This window comes from Mastomys coucha, unplaced genomic scaffold (assembly GCF_008632895.1).
Source record: "Mastomys coucha isolate ucsf_1 unplaced genomic scaffold, UCSF_Mcou_1 pScaffold22, whole genome shotgun sequence".
Classification (NCBI taxonomy): Eukaryota; Metazoa; Chordata; class Mammalia; order Rodentia; family Muridae; genus Mastomys; species Mastomys coucha.
Genome location: NW_022196905.1, coordinates 82,440,607 through 82,460,247, shown reverse-complemented (window position 1 = coordinate 82,460,247; position 19,641 = coordinate 82,440,607). Strand labels below are relative to the sequence as shown.

The 19,641-nt window shown below is 36.4% G+C and overlaps 1 protein-coding gene across 7 annotated transcripts in view; it reads left to right on the top strand.

Annotated features, from left to right (window-relative positions):
• Ankrd17 (ankyrin repeat domain 17) overlaps positions 1 to 19,641 on the top strand; it is a 138,847-nt gene that overhangs the window by 86,647 nt on the left and 32,559 nt on the right. For all 7 annotated transcript variants that reach the window (XM_031390963.1, XM_031390962.1, XM_031390959.1 and 4 more), the window contains 7 exons: positions 9,578 to 9,689; positions 9,852 to 9,997; positions 13,138 to 13,280; positions 13,852 to 14,065; positions 14,544 to 14,719; positions 15,721 to 15,883; positions 19,135 to 19,230. In XM_031390963.1, coding sequence (XP_031246823.1) covers positions 9,578 to 9,689; positions 9,852 to 9,997; positions 13,138 to 13,280; positions 13,852 to 14,065; positions 14,544 to 14,719; positions 15,721 to 15,883; positions 19,135 to 19,230 — 1,050 coding nt within the window. The remainder of the gene's footprint in view (positions 1 to 9,577; positions 9,690 to 9,851; positions 9,998 to 13,137; positions 13,281 to 13,851; positions 14,066 to 14,543; positions 14,720 to 15,720; positions 15,884 to 19,134; positions 19,231 to 19,641) is intronic.

Here is a 19,641-nt window from a genome sequence, read left to right as displayed (position 1 = left end):
AAAAAAAAAAAAAAAAAAGAAATTAAAACCCATTTTAAAAATAAAAAACAAAAAACAAAAAACTATCAAGCCAGGCATGGTGCCTCACACCTAATTTTAGCATTTAGAAGAATAAATCAGTATTACATGAGTTCAAGACCAGCCTGGATGTTTGTAGTCAATGCCAGGTCTAGCTGAGCTAAATTTTTGTTTGTTTGGTTTTTGTTTTTTGTTTTTCGAGACAGGGTTTCTCTGTATAGCCTTGGCTGTCTTGGAACTCACTCTGTAGACCTGGTTGGCCTTGAATTCAGAAATTGGCCTGCCTCTGCTTCCCAAGTGGAGGTAAAACTTTAATTTAGTTTTTAAAGAGTAGAATATAAAAGAAGTAACTCGTGTAAGATAAAATGAAACCAGAACTGTGATTCCAGCCTTTGGGAAGTTGGGTAGAGAGGATCAAGAGTTCAGGGTCATTCTTAGTTATGTAATGGTTGAAGGTAGTCTGGGTTGCATCACACCCTGCTTAGTAGGACAAATGTTAGTATTGGTGTATACCTTCTTAAATAGGTAATGGATTGTTTATAAAAAGAAATGCTGGGACTGAGACTATATCAGCAGAGGAGTCTCTATCCTCAACCAAAGGTGATTCTGTAACTTCAACTTTGTTTCTATTCGTTATATAGTTTTAGTAACTTTTTTCCCCTAAGACAGGGTGTCTGTATAGCGTAGGCTGGTCTCCCACCAATCTTCTTTAAGCCTCCTGAGTGCTAGGATTAGGCATGAGCCACCACACCTGGCTTTATATTGCATTTAAAAATTATGATGGAATTACATATTGTATATGAGGAAATATGTAGTGAGTTTATGCAATTTTAACTGATAGCAGATTCTGTAGAGAGGATAGAAACACTATTTCTTTGGATTATCTGAAAGAATATATATGATGTGAAAAAAGATACTGCTACAGTTTAGAAAGGGTGAGCTCTATTAAATAAGCAGTTGCATAAAAAAATTAGTTGCGGGGGCTGGTGAGATGGCTCAGCAGCTAAGAGCACTGACTGCTCTTCCAAAGGTCCTGATTTCAAATCCCAGCAACCACATGGTGGCTCACAACCATCCAAAAAGAGATCTGACGCCCTCTTCTGGTGTGTCTCGACAGCTACAGTGTACTTACATATAATAAATAAATACATCTTTAAAAAAAAATTAGTTGCTTCCCAGCCTTAAGGAGATGGAGGCAGGTAGATTTCTAGATGAGTTTGAGGCCAGTTAGGGCTACATAGTAGGACCCTGTCTCAGTAAATAAGACTAGTTGACTCTCTGGCAAGACTTCTTAGTGGCTAAAGGTGCTTTCCATCAAGCCTAACATCCTCGGTTTGGTTACTGTAATCCACATTGTAGGAGAATAAACCCACCTACCACTCACCTTGTGATCCATATTTGTAGTATGCCATGAGTTCTCACACATGCACACACACAAAGAGATAGATAGATAGATAGGTAGATAGGAAGATAGGAAGAATACATATATACGTGCATACAAACATTACTATTATATATTTGTAAGTTGAACATGATGTCTCAGGGCAAGATGGATTTGGTAGATTTAGCTTGTTTTTATCTTGATAAGGGCCAAAAGATGGCAGACATGGTGCCACAAGCCTATAATCTCAGTGCTTGAGAGAGAGAGGCAGGAAGAACAAAGAGCTCCTTTTCAGCTACACAGTAATTCTGAGGATGTCCTGGACTACAGAAGACCTTTGTCTCATGACAAATCAATGAAGTAAAATTAAATTAAAATTTAGAAAGAAAAGATGAAAAGGTTAAGAAGTGTGTTAGGGTAGACTGTTAAAAAAGGTAAAGTTATGGGGCTGGAAAGATGGCTCACTGGTTAAAAGCATTGACTGCTCTTCCAGATGACCCAGTTCAATTTCCAGCACCTACATGGCAGCTCATAACTGTCTATAACTCCAGTATCAGGGGATCTGTTAACCTCACATAGATATGTATGCAGGCAAAAAAAATCATTTAAAAAAAGGTAAAGTGATAATAAGAAAATGTTTGCTGTTTGTATTATTGTGATAACTATCTAGGATGAAGAGGTATATGCTGTTAAGACTTAAACCAGCTTTTTATAAATTTGAATTTCAAGGAATGTGTGTATATACCATTAAAACTATGTATTTCAGAACTATGAGAGTTCTTTTCTATGTGTAGGTTTGTTTGTTTATTCTTAGACGGGTCTTACTCTATAGACCAGGCTAGCCTGAAACTCAGAACTGTCTGTCTTTTCCTCCTAAGTGCTAGGATTAACGGTGTGTACTTATACTAGGCTCACACCTGTTTTGATTTTTTGTTTATTTTGTTTTATGTGTGGATATTTGAACAACATGTTTTTCTCTGTTCCACAAGCATGCTTGGTCTCTATGGAAGCCAGAAGAATTCTGTTTCAGAATTTCCTGAAACAGACAGCCATGTGCTGACGTGTGGGTACTGGGAAATGAACTAGGTTCTCTGCAAGAGCAACAAGTGCACTGACTCACTGAACCTCTCTCTAGGCTACAGTGTTGCTGGAGGATAAAGAAATCATCTAATCCTCAGACCAGGCCACTTACTTTCCTATCTGGAAAGGAGGGGAAGCATTTTGGGTGGTCTTTTGGCAAAGGGAGGGGAAGCAGTATGTTAGTTAGCTGTAAGGCTTGACCTAGCTTGACCTAGCTTTCCTGAGTTCACGACCATCTGGATGTGTCTTCTGGTTAGGGAGAACTATAAGTATGCACCATTGCGCTCAGTAAGCTACCATTCATGCTGCTTAGTCTCTTTAGAAACTACAGTAACCATGTGCATTTATATTTATTATTGATCAAATAGTAGAATTCAGTAAAACTTGGCATTGGATATGCATTATTTCCCTTGTCCTTTTGATCTTGAGACTATTGCATTTGACCAGAAGTGTGTACTGATTATTACGGAACTAAGAAACTGTGTGGGGGCCCTTAATGCAAAGTTAAGTTCTTGTTTTCCAAACATTTTCAAATAAAATGGGCCCAAAACTGTGGCCAAGCACAACTGTGATTTTACTGAATATTAAGTTATTAATGATGAAATTATTTTACTCATACTGCTTAACCAACAGCCATGTAAATTATACAATGTAAATTATACATGAGAATTTACACAAATTAAAATGTACTTTTGTTTATATATAAAGACTTGACTGACTGCTACCAGGCAGTGGTGGGTAGTAGCACACACCTTTAGTCTAAGAACTCAAAGATACCTGAGTCCAATGACAGCTAGGTCTACAGTGTGAGTTCTAGGACAGCCAAGGCTAAAACAGAAAAACCCTATCTCAAAAGCTGAAAACAATCAAAAAATGATCTGACTATGGATCCTTAAGATGTCCATGTTTGGGAACTGGAGCTCAGCAGTTAGGGTTACCTGTTGCTCTTACAGGGGTCCCACCTTTTGTTTTCCAGCATCTATATGGTGGTTTACAGCCATCCTTAACTCAAGTTCCTGGTGATCCAGTACCCTCTTCAGGCCTCTGAGGGCACCAGGCAGTCATGTGGCACACATAGAATACATGAGTCTGAAACAAATAAATGAATAAATAAATAGATAAATAAATTGTTTTGTAAATCCCTGTCTGGTTTCTACATTAAGGCTTTAAAAACTTGTTGCATTTTTGCCTAACATTATTTAAGTTTGCTATTTGTGCTTGTCTATATATAGAAAAATTTTTGCACATTGAAAAAGAAACATAACAGATAAAATGATAATTATCACACTTCTTTCTGATTTAGTTATTGAAATTTATTTAAAATTTTTGCTTCTGTGTCAATAAAAGTGTTAAATTATTTTTTTAAAACAAATATAATCTCTAAAAATACTTAATACTACAATAAAAATCCCATCAACTCTGATGTTAACAGTTCAACTTTGCTAGAATACACAAATGAATACTGAGTACTACCAGATCGAAGAGCTACTATGAGAGATTGAACACTCTCAAATGGGAGAAAATGTCCCTTTTTCTTTTAATTAATGCTATTCAGAAGTATTCAGAGGTAGAGTTCCTGAACTAGCACAAACTGGACAAAAGGTTTTATGAAGTTATAAATAAAATTAGGAGATTAAACTTCAGTGCTCCTGAATTGATTGTTTCTTGTTTATATGAAATCTGATTGACTCTTGTAGTCATGGAGGTATAAGAAAAGACTAGTTGTTTTGCTCATGGTCTTTGAACACTTGTGTTAGCCTCTTCGCTATCACATGTCTGAACTTTATTCTTAAACTGCTATGGACTTTTCTCAAGTTAGAAGTAATATGAGAATTAAGTAAGTAATATGAGAATTCATTTTAAAAAAATGTATCCATTATTTCCATCCATTAATATCTCTCCAAAGGTGTAGATGTGGACTAAGTATATGGCTCAGTTGGTAGAGTACTGCCTAGCATGCAGAGAATCCTTGGTTTCACACCATAGTACCATATTAAACCTGTTATGATGATATATACCTCAAATTCCAGCACTCAGGTCAAGTCAGGAAAATCCAAAGTTCAGTGTCATCTATTAGTACAGAGCATGTTTGAGGCTAGCCTGGGTTACATAAACTGTTAAGTTTAACTTGCTTAACATCAAGTCTAACATCGACTTAAATTATAGCTGAATATGAATTACACTTGTGTATAATAGCTCATGCTTGTAATTTTTAGACTTTGAAGGTTAAGGATTATCTCAAGTTGTGGGTCAGTCTAGAATTCGGCATATTATGGACTCAGTGTTCCTCCCCCAACTCCTAAAGAAGTAAAATACAACTGAAAAGTATGTGACATTGCCTTTTACTTCAGTTGCCTACATATTATTTAGATGCTTTTTTTTCTATTACTCTCAATTTTATAATCTAGAGAGGAGTTTCACTGTAGTGATTAAAAATACCTGAGGAGGCAGGGGGGACATTTACTGTGCATTAAGGCCTTCTTCTGTGTTCTGGGAATTCTGAGGCAGGGGGATTGGGAGTTGGAGGTTAACTAGCCTGGCATGTATTAATAAGACTCTGTCTCAAAACAAAGAAGCAGTGTGATTTAAAATTGTAGCTTGTATTAGTTGAGAGACTCTGGGTTTAAGAGCACTTGCTGTTCTTGCAGAGTACCTATCACCCATGTGCCAGTCCACACCTGCCTCTAACTCGGGTTCTGGGAAAACTCATGCCCTTTCTTTCCTAGCCTCTTCAGCACATAAGACAGGGAGGCCCTGAGGGCAGCCTGCATTCATAATGATACAGTCTCAAAGAAAAAGGACATGCATTCTGTCCCTGAATTGTGCTTAGAAAAGCAGTTCATTAAAATTAAGTTTAAGTTTGCCAATTTTTCTCATCTATTTGATACCTTAAAATGTTAGTTTAGTTCAATTTCCACATACATAATTTACCTATATCAGAAGATGAAATATTTGAAATTGTGAAGGTTTTTTGCGGGTATTTAAAAATTAGTTTAGGAATAATAAGTTTGTTTCCTACACTAGATTTTTTTTTCAATCTGTATAATACTTAGCTTATTAAAGGTTTCATTTTCCTACAATACTCTCATGTTTTGTACTTCTTTGAATTAAGTCATGTGTATGGTTGTATCACCTAGTCATGTAAATAATTTATAAAGGTGCTTGTCTGTTTTATTAATTGTTTTTGAGAGTTTCTCACTGTGTATCATTGGCTGTCCTAGAACTCACTATATAGACCAGGCCAGCCTCCAACTCAAACATTCACCACCCAATACCCATCTCAAATCTGAGAGCTGCTAACATTGCTGGTTTTCTTTCTTTCTTTTCCTTTTTTTTTTTTTTCCTCATGTTTGAGATTTTTGCCTTAGGTCCTTGAAGTAATACAGTAACTGTTTATCCAGTATGTGATGTTAAATCTGTAAAGGATCGTTTCTGTGCTTTCTTTGCCTCTCAGGTACTTTCTTTCTGTGCACTGTAAATCGTTGTTAAATTCCAGTTTTATTAATGGATTTTATATATAAAAGCAAGGTGATACCAATTTGAAATTGTGCAGTTGTTTGTGGGATAGAAACAATGTTTCAGAACTTTAAAGTTCTTGTCTTATCTTCAAGTATTAGTTCCTTTAAGTTATTAATGAAAAAAATAAAACGGAGTGGCCCTCCTTCTTGTAACTCAAATTCCCTAAAAAATTTGACAACTCTCCTTACTCAGCTTTAAATATTTTTTTGATTTCTTAAAATAAATAGTTCAAAGTGGTTTTTAAAAATAGCTTTTACTTAAATTACTCTGTACAGTCATTGACAATATTCTGTGGAATCTACTATTTACTTTATCAACCTAACATGGAACAGAGAACTTGGGGAAAATGATGCTCAAAATTAATATTATTTTAATATATGTTTTATAATAAGGGCAATATGTTTTATTGGTGACCTAAATTTTTTCATGATTGTCTTTTTCAAATTTTATATATTTTTGTGCATTTAAGTGGGACATTACTATTGCAAATTGCTCTTTAGTTGCCAAAAGAATTTTTACACCTCATAACCTAACCTATCTGTAGATTGCATATAATTAACAGAGAGTGCGGGTAGGATAGTACAGGTATTTTTAACAGTCTCAAAATACTTTTAGATTGTCTTTGTGATACAGTTTGCTATATAGAGTGTCCTTGGTCTTTAAAAGCCCATCTTTAGTAGTTACAGTTTAATGTGGCCATCACAGTTTCTTTTCTTTTCCTTTTTTTTTATATAAAATGTGAAATGAAGAGCATATACTGAAACACAGAACTGTCACTCATTGAAGTTTCATGTCCTTCTCCATTGTTGTAGTTGGTGCATCTCTCCTTTGTGGCCATCCCTGATCTCTGCAGTCAGTGGCTTTGTCTCTGCCAGCTCTTCTGCAGAGCATCTATTGCGGCTCCCTCTCCATCACTGACTAGTAGGCTTTTTCTCATTTCTTGACTCTTGATCAGTTACACTTTTTGTCTTGTTTTTAGTTTTTTTGTAATCAAATTTGACATTTACAGTTATTGGGAGGGTATGGCTTCTTTTATTATGTAAATATTAGTATAGAAGAACAAATATTTTATATAAATTTGTATTAGTAAGTCTTTGGATATGCGACTTTTTTACAGCTATTGTCATTCATTGAATATTCCATTGATATTTCCTGAACGAAAAAAGAGAATGAAAACATAGCATAAGTTCCTTAGCTTTTTAAGAGTTTCATGGGCACCAAGTCTTTAATCTCAGAGTTTAAGAGGCAGACAAGGTAGTTCTCTGAATTCAAGGCTACCCTGGACTATATAGTGAGAGCCTCTCAAAAACAAACAAAATAAAGACAGTTACTTTTAATTGTCTGTGAATGGATTAAAACAATATGGTAATAGAATGTAAACATAGTTGCATGTGACTGTCATTCTAATCTTACTGCGTTCACGTGCGATTGTGAGTTCCCAGGCCAGCTTCAGCTACGTAGTGAGACAAATTTCACTATGTGCATGATGACATACAGCTTTAATCTCAGTACTCAGAAAGCAAGTGGATTTCTGTGATCTATATAAGGAGTCAGCCAAGTCTTCAGAGTGAGACTAGTCCCCCAAAGAAAACCCACCATAATACCTTGGGAGACAGAGGCAGGCAGATCTCTGTAAGTTCAAGACCAGCCCAGTCTACATAGTGAGTTCCAAGAGAGGACTACATAGAGAGACCCTGTCGAAAAGCCATACACACATGACTTAATTAAAGGATTGCAAAGCATGTAGTCAGTTTATTACCTGAGAATGATTTCCGTATTAAAAGACCCCAGTACAGAGGCTCCTCCTACCCAGTTTGTCAGCCTGTCAGACTTCTCCCTTTTACACATGGATTTCCTTTGGAAATACCTTTATTTACATTGAAATCCAACTATGTAGTGAAAAAGTACATTCACATCTTCATTTTTCCAGACAACCTAAAATATTTTCCAATGTTTTAGTCAGACTGATTAAGTTAAAAATACTTTGCAAATTGAGGCAGGCAGCTTTCTAAGTTTGAGGCCAACCTGGGTCACATAGAGTATTCCAGGCCAGCCAGAGCTATATAGTGAGACCCTATCTCAGAAGCCAAGTACGGTGGCATTCATCTGTATTCCCAGTATTCATAAGTGAGTAAGATCCTGTCTCTAACAGAAACAAAAGGCTTGTGAATCTGTTACTACTCCACTGGCCATGTTAGTCTCACTTTACTCCAGAAGTTAATGCATGATTACAGCCTTCATTTTTCAAAATACAGTGTGTTTCACATGTTTTATTTCTTAAAGAATTTAGGGCCTTTATTTACAATTAGGTTACTTGAAAACAGTTGTTTTTTCATTCTCTAGGCAGAGTTTCTTTGTGAAACTGGCTTTATAGACTGACTAGTCTGCCTCTGCCTCCTAAGCACTGAGATTAATTAAAGGCATGTGAAACCACACTTGCTACATTCTTTAAATTTTAAGGCTTTTAGCTTGGGGTTTTTTCGGGGGGGGGGATGTCAAAACAACTAACTTGGTCTCTGTATAAAAGATTGTACATCTTGTATGTTGTAATTTTTTTTGCTCTAACTAGTAGGCCTCTATTTCTAACCCTTTTTTCCCCACTCTCAATGTTATACCTGATCTTTTCTGCTGGTTTTTCTTTCCCTCTGATGACTTCCTCATATACACAGGCTAGTGAAAATCACCTGAAGACATCAAAGGAATTCTCTACTGATCTTCAGAGCACTCTCTCTGTAGTCCTTTCCTCTTTAGACTCTCTTCTCAGCTAGGCTCTAGCCACCTGCCATTCCTACATTTGCATTTCTACATATTTTTCCTTCGGAATCACTGTTCTGTACTGCCTATCTACCCATATCTCAACTAGTTTGTTTGTATGTGAAGGTGTGTGAGTGAACACGTCTATTTATCTATCTGTATATATATTTACATATAACACATATATAGATAAAGATATAGCATATATAAATGTAAATTTTAGGCCAGGTATGGTGACACATGTCTATAAATCCTAACAGTAAAGAGGCAGAGGCTGAAGGAATGACTGATAAAACTTCAAAGCCAGGCTGGTGTACAGTGACGTTCCATCTCAAAAATCTAAACAATGTTATTTAAAAATAGTAAAATATAAAGTTTTAGTAGCATTTGTGCTAGAAAAGTCACTGAAGCTAGCATATGGAAAAGGCACGTAACTTCAGCACTCCAGGGCTGATGGCAATGAAAAAAAGGTCAAGGTCACCCTCAACTAAGGCAGATCTGAGCTTTGATGTTTCAAAACCATCACCCTCCAAAAAAGAAAAACAAACCATAGTTTCGCTACTTATTGGTAAAAGAGTTGGTAGTAAGCCACATTCCATCCAAATACTTTATGTATGTGTCCTAGCTTGATGGTAGGCATTTATAAATCCTAGTACTCGAGGAGGCCTGAGGTGCGACGATGGTACATTCCAGGCTAGTATGGGCCACAGATTTTGATGTCCTGACATAGCAGAGTGGTGCATATGTATCTCTGTCTTTATCATTAACACTGGAAGGTTATTCAGATAAACTAAACTGATGGCTTATTTTTTTTTTTCTAAACAGACTGAGAGTAATCATGATACTGCACTAACACTTGCCTGTGCTGGTGGCCATGAGGAACTGGTACAAACACTACTAGAGAGAGGAGCAAGTATTGAACACCGAGACAAGAAAGGTAGCTCTTATTTTTGTCGGTTTTACTTTATGGAATGTTTATAGAAAATATGTATTTATCAACAGCTTATAGCCAAGTATTGGTGCTTAGGTGTATTAGAAAAGAGTTGTTACTATTTCTTTGCTTAACATATAGTAAAAAGATTGTTTTCCCCCCCCCCAGGTTTTACTCCACTCATCTTGGCTGCTACAGCTGGTCATGTTGGTGTTGTAGAGATATTGCTGGACAATGGTGCAGACATTGAAGCCCAGTCAGAAAGAACCAAGGACACACCACTGTCCTTGGCTTGTTCTGGGGGCAGGCAGGAGGTAACTTTTCCCTTTAGCAAATACGTATTCATATTTGTTTTCCATATAGGAAAATATTTAGCTGTTTGATTTGTTAAAATTATTGTATATTAGCAGGAATACAGTTAATACAATTTTCTAAGAAAAGGGGATACAGGCTAGATAAGCCAACTATACTATCTTTTTGGATTCACAGCTTTTCCAGTTTTATATCTAGAAACTATCCTGTCATCTGTGCTGTTTCCTGTTCACCCTGAAAAGGGCTTACTGATCAGCCTGATGGCGCAGGTCTCCCAGTGGGGGATTGGGGGGTTATTTTGAAGTTTTCTTTTGACCTCCATATGCTTGTTGTCGCACATGCTCATATATTTGGTCACACACAGCACATAGTAATACAAATCAAAACAATGGTTAAAGAGTAGGAAATACAGCAAAATGGCACAAGTGTATGAAAAAGGTGGAGGTGAAGAAACATTAGGAGTGTGTGATGGCTTGTGTCTTTAATATTAGTATTCTCTAAGTAGATGCAGGCAAATCTCAGACTTGTAGATCAACTTGGTCTTCGTATAGGGCTGCAGTCCACCCATGGAGACAGTGCCCGTAAGAAAACCAGCAAAACCAAAAACTAAAAACTTTTTGTCTTGGTGTACCAATGCTGTGAAGAGACTGCAACAACTCTTAAAAAAGAAAACATTTAACTGTGGGCTACCTTACCACTTTTAGAAATTTAGTCCATTATGGTCATAGCAGAGAACACAGCAGCATTCGAAGATGTGGGAGTTCATTTCTGCAGCTCCAGTCCAGGCAGCGGGAAGACAGACGTTGGGTTTGGTGTGGGCTTCTGAAACTTCAGAGCCTACCCTGAGCGATACACTTCATCCAGCAAAGGCCACATCACCTAATTAATCTATCTCAAGGAGCACCACTCCTTTATGTCCAAGCATTCGGTGTATGACCCTATGGGGCCCTTGCTATTCAAACCTCCACAGAAGATTCCTGTCAATTCCACATAGAAATGTAATATTAGAAATTTTGTGGGGCTGGTGAGATGGCTCAGCGGTTAAGAGCACTGACTGCTCTTCCGAAGGTCCTGAGTTCAAATCCCAGCAACCACATGGTGGCTCACAGTCACCCATAATGAAATCTGATATTCTATTCTGTGTACTCATTTATAATAATAAATAAATCTTAAATAAAAAAAAGCAGATTTTGCCCTTATACACTTTTAAAATACCTAATCATGATTTAGCTTGAAATATCAATTCCAGATAGAAATGTAATGGCAGAAAATTTTGTGGTTAAACCTTTTTATAAATCCTAATCATGAATTAGCTTTAAATACTTCTTTCACATATTGACAGATATTTTAGTTTTGAATCAAAAAAATTAAATTAACTTCCTTGATTTAAAAACAATAAGGCATACTTTTATGGGTTATTCATAACTTAAAACAGGTAGGCAAGAGGTAAACTTATTAGTAAACCTGATTGAATAGCATATTTTAGGCATTGGGTTTCATTCTTAATATACTCAGAACATGACCAAACCAAGTTAAGTTACAATTTTTTTTTCTAGTGGAAAACTCTGCCTATAAACACATTCCTCTCATTTGGTATCAGTAGAACAGATATTTTGAAATAATTTGTATGACCTGGAAAATCAATATAAAATTACAAGAACATTGAGTGCTATTACCTTTTCATAATGAGATTTAGAAAAAATTAATTTGCACACATTTATTTTTACTTTATTATGTGATAGGTTCTGTAGAACACTCAGTATTTAAAACAGATGGGCTTTGTGCCTGTTATTGGCTTATGCTTGTAACCCCTGGACTTAGGAGGCAAAGGTAGAAGGATTTATGTAAGGTTTACTTATATAGTCATGGGTCATAGCTAGACAGTAAGACACAGCCATTAAAGTAATGTATGATAGGCTGACAGCTAGACCAGCATACAAAGCGACTTGCCACAGCCTGACAGTCTAACTTATGATTTCCCACACACATGCTGATTAATAAATGTTATAAGAAAAAGAAAAAAACAGAAAATGGCTCATTGTGTCAAAGTGCACAAGAGACTCTGAATTAGTGAGATGGAAACTGAGAACCAACTAATGAAAAATATCTTCTGCCCTCTGCCAACTTCCATATGGGGCTGCATATATACAAACATAAGAAAAATAAAATGAAAGCCACTTACTCTTGCTGGCTTTAATGAAAATAATCTATATTTTTACCTAAACAAATAGACTTTATCAGATAAGTCTCTGAATGGCCATAAAGCTCTTAATACTCAACATTTGGCTCTCAGAGAAAAGTGCACTTGAGACCCAGCAGTAGTATCAGCCATGACTCCTTCATTGTTGATGATTTTTAACTGCTTTTGGAATAATTCTGACAGCATCTTACAGAATTATACATCCAAGATAACTATTAGTGGTTAGGATTTAGTGCTGTGCCCACAGGCACAGAATAATATATTAAGGTTATTTAGGTTGCCAATATATGGAAAACAATTTTTTTGTTTGTTTTTTGAGACAGGGTTTCTCTGTGTAGCCCTGGTTGTCCTGGAGTTCACTCTGTAGACCAGGTTGGCCTTGAACTCAGAAATCCGCCTGTCTCTGCCTCCGAAATGCTGGGATTAAAGGCGTGCGCCACCACCGCCCAGCAGAAAGCAATTTTCAACTCTTCTGTTTGTTTAACAACAACAACAAAAACCACCATACTGATTGCCATTAATCCCAGTGCTCAGTCCTGGGAGGCAGTCAGATCTTAGTCTATTATCAGCCTGGTTTGCATAGTAATAACTCATATCCAAAAAAGAGAAGTAGTTGAAAGTTTTTAAAGTTTTAATGCATTCATGTGTGTATATAAAATGAATCTTGTGTAATTTTTTATAAATGTAGAAATAACACAAATAACTCATTTCTGAATGGTCTACCAAACTTTTGGGATTTGAATCTCCTGTGAGCATTCATTTCTGATTTTTTTTTTTTTTAACCTGAGACTTCTCTATAAAGGTGTTGCCATTTGAGGTTGTAAGAATGAAAGAACTTTCTCATTTTTTTATATAACAGAAAACTCAAAAAGATACATCTGAAATTATCATTATTATTATTAAATCTTTAGAAAGCATATTTCTTACCTTTCCCCCCTCTAGGTGGTGGAGTTATTGTTAGCTCGTGGTGCAAATAAAGAACACAGGAATGTTTCTGATTACACACCTCTAAGCCTGGCTGCTTCTGGTGGCTATGTGAACATCATCAAAATACTGCTAAATGCAGGAGCTGAGATCAATTCAAGGCAAGCTTTCTTCGTCTGTAGAAACTTCATTAAGAATAATGTGCTATAAATATTTGGAAAATGCTGTTTTAGTGGTTTAAGCACTTTTATAATTTGAAGTAAAAATTTAAGATAGGTTTTATTCAAGCATTTAAAAATGTTGACACAACTGAAAAATACAAATTGCTGTTTCTTAGGGTACTAAAGGCAATATCATTCTGAAACAGCTAAATATTTGGTTCATCATCATAGGATGGAGAATTCATTCCCTAGCTACTTATTATGTGCCACCTTCTAAAAGTTCTCTAAGGAAGTTTTAATAGTATCTCAAAAGATGCAGGAGCTCATAAAAGTAGTTAAAGTTTTAAATAATCCTATAGAATCAAGAGGTTAGCCAGACTGGGTGGGTGATCTATTCCTGTAATCAAAGCCTTTTGGAAGGTTGCATAAAGAAAATCAGGAATTCAGGGTTATTTTGAGCTACCATAGCCAGTTAGTCTGTCTCAAAAAATAGGAGAGAATTTTATATTCAGTTTTTTAAAATCATTGCTATATTTCTTTCATTTGGTTCTCTCATATTTTTTAACCCTAGAACTGGCAGCAAATTGGGCATTTCTCCACTGATGTTGGCAGCTATGAATGGGCATACAGCTGCAGTTAAGCTCCTTTTAGACATGGGCTCTGACATAAATGCTCAGATAGAAACCAATCGGAACACTGCCCTTACCTTAGCCTGCTTCCAAGGAAGGACTGAAGTAGTTAGCCTTCTGCTTGATCGAAAAGCAAATGTTGAACACAGGGCTAAGGTAAGAAAAATACTGAAACTTACCAGTTGTTTGTTCTTTGTTACTGTGACAAAGTATATAAGAAAATAATTTTAAAGAAGGAAAATAGGTTCATTTTAGAGGTTATGATTTCATTACTTTCTAGTCTCATGAAAATGTGTGGGCATACATTTTTAAAGGTATTAATGATAAGATGATAAGTTATTAGCTGAAAATATGTGATTTTTGTAAAGGTCAGGATACGTTTATGAAGTGTCACTTACATGTATCTTGTATCTTGTTCAGATTCTATTTCACCATACCACTGATTTTAGTAGAATTAAAGTTTTAATTAGCTGTAACTCAAACAAGTATCAATACAGAAATTTATGAATATGTAGAAATTATATCATATTGTTCCCTCAGATTGTTAACATTTTGGCTGTTTCTGGTCTCTTCCATAGTTTGTTTTTTTTTATTGTTTTTTTTTTTTTATTTATTTATTTTCCATTAAACCTAGACTGGCCTCACACCATTAATGGAAGCAGCCTCTGGTGGATATGCCGAGGTGGGCCGAGTTCTTTTGGACAAAGGTGCTGATGTGAATGCCCCTCCAGTTCCCTCCTCAAGAGACACAGCTTTAACCATAGCCGCAGATAAAGGGCATTATAAATTTTGTGAACTTCTTATTGGCAAGTATGTCATGAGCATATTCTTTGTGTGTGAATATGTGCTACCATTCTCAGGGCAATGTCAGTGTGTTAAAAGTCAAGTGTAATCTATACTTTCCTCTTTCTTACAGTTGGGCTTCAGGTTGACAGTAACTGTTCAGTGTCAGACAGTTGCAATTTTAGTTATGTAGTAGCTGCCTGTCGGTTTTCCAGAAAAATGCTTGTCAGTTTTGGCTTTTGAATTTTAAAAAATTTAAAAGACTATCTGTGTGGCACATGCCTTTAATTCCAGCTCTTGTGAGACAGAGGCAGGTGGATCTCTGTGTGATAGAGGCTGGACTGGTCTATGTAATGACTTCCAGGATAGCCAAGGCTATGTAGAGAGAGACCCTTTCTTAAAATACAATCCTTTTTGTTGTTGTTGTTGTTGTTGTTGTTGTTGTTGTTGTTGTTGTTGTTTCTGGAGACAGGGTTTCTCTGTGTAGCCCTGGCTGTCCTGGAACTCACTCTGTAGACCAAGCTGGCCTCGAACTCAGAAATCCACCTGCCTCTGCCTCCCAAGTGCTGGGTTTAAAGGTGTGCACCTCCACTGCCCCACTGCTTAAAATACAATCTTAAACATCTTTGTGTGACATCCTACATGGTGTTTGATTTGACTATTCTTAAACTGTTACTAACATTATTGTTATTACCCTGAGTCAACTGGACACTAAAGCTATAGTCTTTTCTCTGTGTACTGTAAATACAAATAGTCTGAGGTAGATATTCCTCACAGGGTACACTTTGTCTCCTTGATACTGTTTATTTAAGGTGTTGAATGAGTCATACTTGCAGAGTTCATAGTTACGCAGTAATTTCTAAAAAGGAGAGCACATTGAATATATGAATATTTAATTTGACAGAAGTTCTATGTAATACAACTTGTCTTAGAATTTTTTTTTCCTCTTCAAATTTTCACAGCAATTTATTTTATACAGCTGTCCCACCATTCCATCTCATGTAAAAAGCACTGTCTTTCATTTCCAGGGGAGCTCATATCGATGTGCGAAACAAGAAGGGGAACACTCCGTTATGGCTAGCAGCAAATGGTGGACACCTAGATGTGGTTCAGCTACTGGTACAAGCAACTGCAGATGTAGATGCAGCAGATAACCGCAAGATAACTCCGCTCATGGCTGCATTTAGAAAGGTAGTACCTATTATCCTCATTCACTTGCAGCACTACACATGGCTGGTTGTGCTAGGGAGAACATGGCTTAGTGATTATTCTGGACTTATTTCTATGATGTAATAACTTTGATGAAAACAGTAATAGTTTGTGCAAATGAAATACTCTCATGGCAGACCAAATAGATCTAATATTTCAGAGATCCTGTCAATGTGATTCATATTGGATATTAAAGCTAAGGAAGGATACTTGCAATAAGATATTGTAGGGTGACTTGCTGGGTGACTCAGTGGGTAGAGGTGCCTGTCATGAGAGCCAGAGAATACCATCTACATAATTGTAAAAGGAGAGAACCAACTCACAAAATTGTCCTCTGACCTCTACATGTATGCCCTGGCTTAGGCACCCGCACTTATACATCATGGATATATGCACATGGAACAATAAATAAAATAAGACATATTCTAATATTCACATTTGAAATCTAGTTATAATCTTGTCTCACAATATTTGGATGATTTCTTATTTTACCATTAAACAGTAAGTTTCATTGTTAATTTTATTCATTCATCTGGGTTTTCTGTTGTTGGCTTGGTTTGGGTTTTGTCTTGTTTTTTAGTTTGGCTTTGATATGGGATCTCACTAGGTTGCTTTGGCTGGCTTGGAACCTTGCTGCGATTTATAGATTATACTTCTGTCTCTATGTCTAGAGTGCTGGGATTAAAGGTCTATACAAGTAAGACTGGCCTTGTGCTTGCCAGGAAAAGTCAGTGGAAAGCCTCATTATCAACAGTTTAAGAAAAATTAGTATACTAGGAATAAAATTTTTAGATGGAGGAAACACAACTTTTTCTTTCTTTAGTCCAATTGCACAGACCTATGTGTGACTTGATTAAATGATGTTCTTTAAAATACAGCACTGATGACCTAATGCAGTTTTAGCCTTATTTTGAAAAAACAGATAGCTATTTCAGGGACTATATTTGTTTGAAACAGGATATTTTAGGCCAGCCTGTCTTGAAACTGTCTATATAAGATGACTTTTAAACCTTAGATATTCTTGGGTCAGCCTTTCTGAAGGAGACACTTATATGTAAATTGCATTTTTTAAATTATATTAAAGCATTTTAAATTTTATTACTTTAGAAATCCATCATTAGAGAGAATAGTTGTCTAATATATATGAAGGTCTGAGCTACTACAAAAACCTTTCATTCATAAAAATATAGGTAGTACAGCATGTAGTAATTTTAGTATATAAGTTATAAGACATCATCTTTGTTTCCTTTGTGTTTATTTTTATTTTTTCTACCCTTGGAGATAAGGTCTCAGAGTGCAGTGTTGACTGGCCTAGAACTAGCTATTTAGACCAGTTTGACCTCAAACTCATGCCTCTGCCTCCCGCTTGCAATTAAAGGTGAGCACCACCACTCCCAGGTACTGATTCTAGTTTTTTTGTTCCTCTTTGCCTCTGGTTCTTGTAGACTACACAGACACTCCTTTTTTTTCTCTTTAGCATTTCAATTTTACTCAGTGGCATCTTTTCATATTAGAATCCTTTTAACTGGTTTGCTATTCAAGCTAGCACAGTTTAGTGTCCTTAAATCTCAGCTTCCGTTATGAATCCCTATGAAAGAGAGTCACGTAGTTGCTTGATCTCTTTCTTACCTCCTGTCTGGTAACCTTTGTTCTTAACTAGAATGCCCATGTTCTTCCCCACTTTTTCTAGTTACTCATTCTTTGGGTAGTTAAATCTCCCCTTCACAAACTGTTCCTGTCTTGTTGGAGTTCATATAAAGGTTATAAAAGTTCTATAATGCTTCTACAACGCTTTTTAGTGTCTTCATTTATTAATTCTTCTTTTTTAGAAGTACTGGGATTACAAAAATAGACTGCCAAGTCCAGCAGCTTGCCTACCTGCATTCTGTCCCTCCCTTCCTCCCTTTTTTAAGTGGATTTTAACAGGAAAGGTGCTGTATTAGTGGTAGCATAGAGGCATTTTAAAGACCAAGTATTCATTTAAAGCCAAGGATAAAACATACAAATGCAAGTTAAAAGGAAGAGAGAGCTTAACTTTGCTCAGACCTGTAATTCCAGTACTTTGGAAGCTGGGTTAGGACAGTCTGCCTTACATAACAGGTCCAAGACTGGCTTTGGCATGGTGAGCACTCATCCTTAAAAGGTGGAGGGGCCATACACCTTTATTTTCAGCACTCAGGAGACAGAATCAGGCAGAGGTGAACTAGAAGCCAGCCTGATCTATCTACATAGTTACTTCCAGGACAGTCAGGGCTACATAATAAACTTCTGTATCTACATAGTTACTTCCAGGACAGTCAGGGCTACATAATGAACTTCTGTATCAAAAAAGAGAAGAGATGGGCAAATAACTTAAAACATGACAGCGTAGGTAGGCAACATGGCTTAGCAGGTAAAGGCACTGTCCAAGCACACCTACCCATGTTGTGGTGGAAGATGAGAATTGAATCCATACATGACAAACACACGAACATCTATATAGGAGGAAGTTTGTGCATGTACATATACATGCAATACTACTATCTATCTATATTACCTAAATTGTGGATATGTCAGATATTAGTAAATACTGAATAAAAGGATAATGGGCTCCTAACCAGAAAATATGTGTGTGTTGAGTTTCTTTCTTAGAGACTACTGTGGGATTCTTGGTCCTCACACTTAGCCTCCCTCACTTAGGATTGTGATTAAAGAATGGACAACCAGACCTCTCTGGTAACACATTTTTACCTTTTTATTGAAGCAGGATCACACTCTAGTCCTGCTTGTTCAAGGCTTGCTATATAAACCACATTGGCCTTGAGCTCTCAAAGGTCTTCCTGCCTCAGTCTCGGAACTTAACGGTGTGTGACATCAGGCCTGGCAATTATCTTTATTTTTAGTACTTAGAATTGAAAATGAATGAGAGCAGAAAAAAGGAATGATGATGTTTGTAGAATATTTTCTCATTGGGTGTCTCTTGTCACTTCATGCTGATATTCATTCTTTTATTCAGAGTGTTTTAGAATTATAGTCCAGATTGTTCTTTATTTTTGGGGAAGGCAACATGAGAATGAAAAATGCAGTTGTAACTCACTGGAACAAAAGGCTGTGCTTTTCATTTATAGTATAAATACAAAGGTCTTCACTTTGCACCATTAACATTAACTAATGTCAATTTTAGTTTAGACAGTGTGGATTTACTGAACTCTGTTAGCATCTGTTTTTGATCTGACGGTGATATCTATTTTTAGGGTCATGTGAAGGTGGTACGCTACTTAGTCAAAGAGGTCAATCAGTTTCCATCAGATTCTGAATGCATGAGGTATATAGCAACCATCACTGATAAGGTAATGTGGGGTTCAGATTCACTCTATGTATGAGCTGGGGATTAGTTTTGGTTAATACTGCTTTTGTGCCAATAGAACTTGGTTTTGACCAAAAAAGTGTAATATGTAACTGATTTGTTTATATACTATTTATGAACTTTTAAAAGATGTAGCTAGATTTATAATCTCTTCTGAGAAAAATCTTAGTATATCCCTATGCTCTAGCAAGAAACCTTGATGCTTTAAATATCATAGAAATTAGTGTGGCTGTAAATTGGAGGAGGATTCATGGCTGAATGTGAAGTTCAGTTTTAGAGCACTTGGTCCTACATTCTGTTCTGCCCCAATATGATTTTGTTTTGCCCAACACTTGTGGCTTGAATTTTGGCGTGTGAAGGAAGATATAAATAAATCCTAAGAGAACTAATTGAT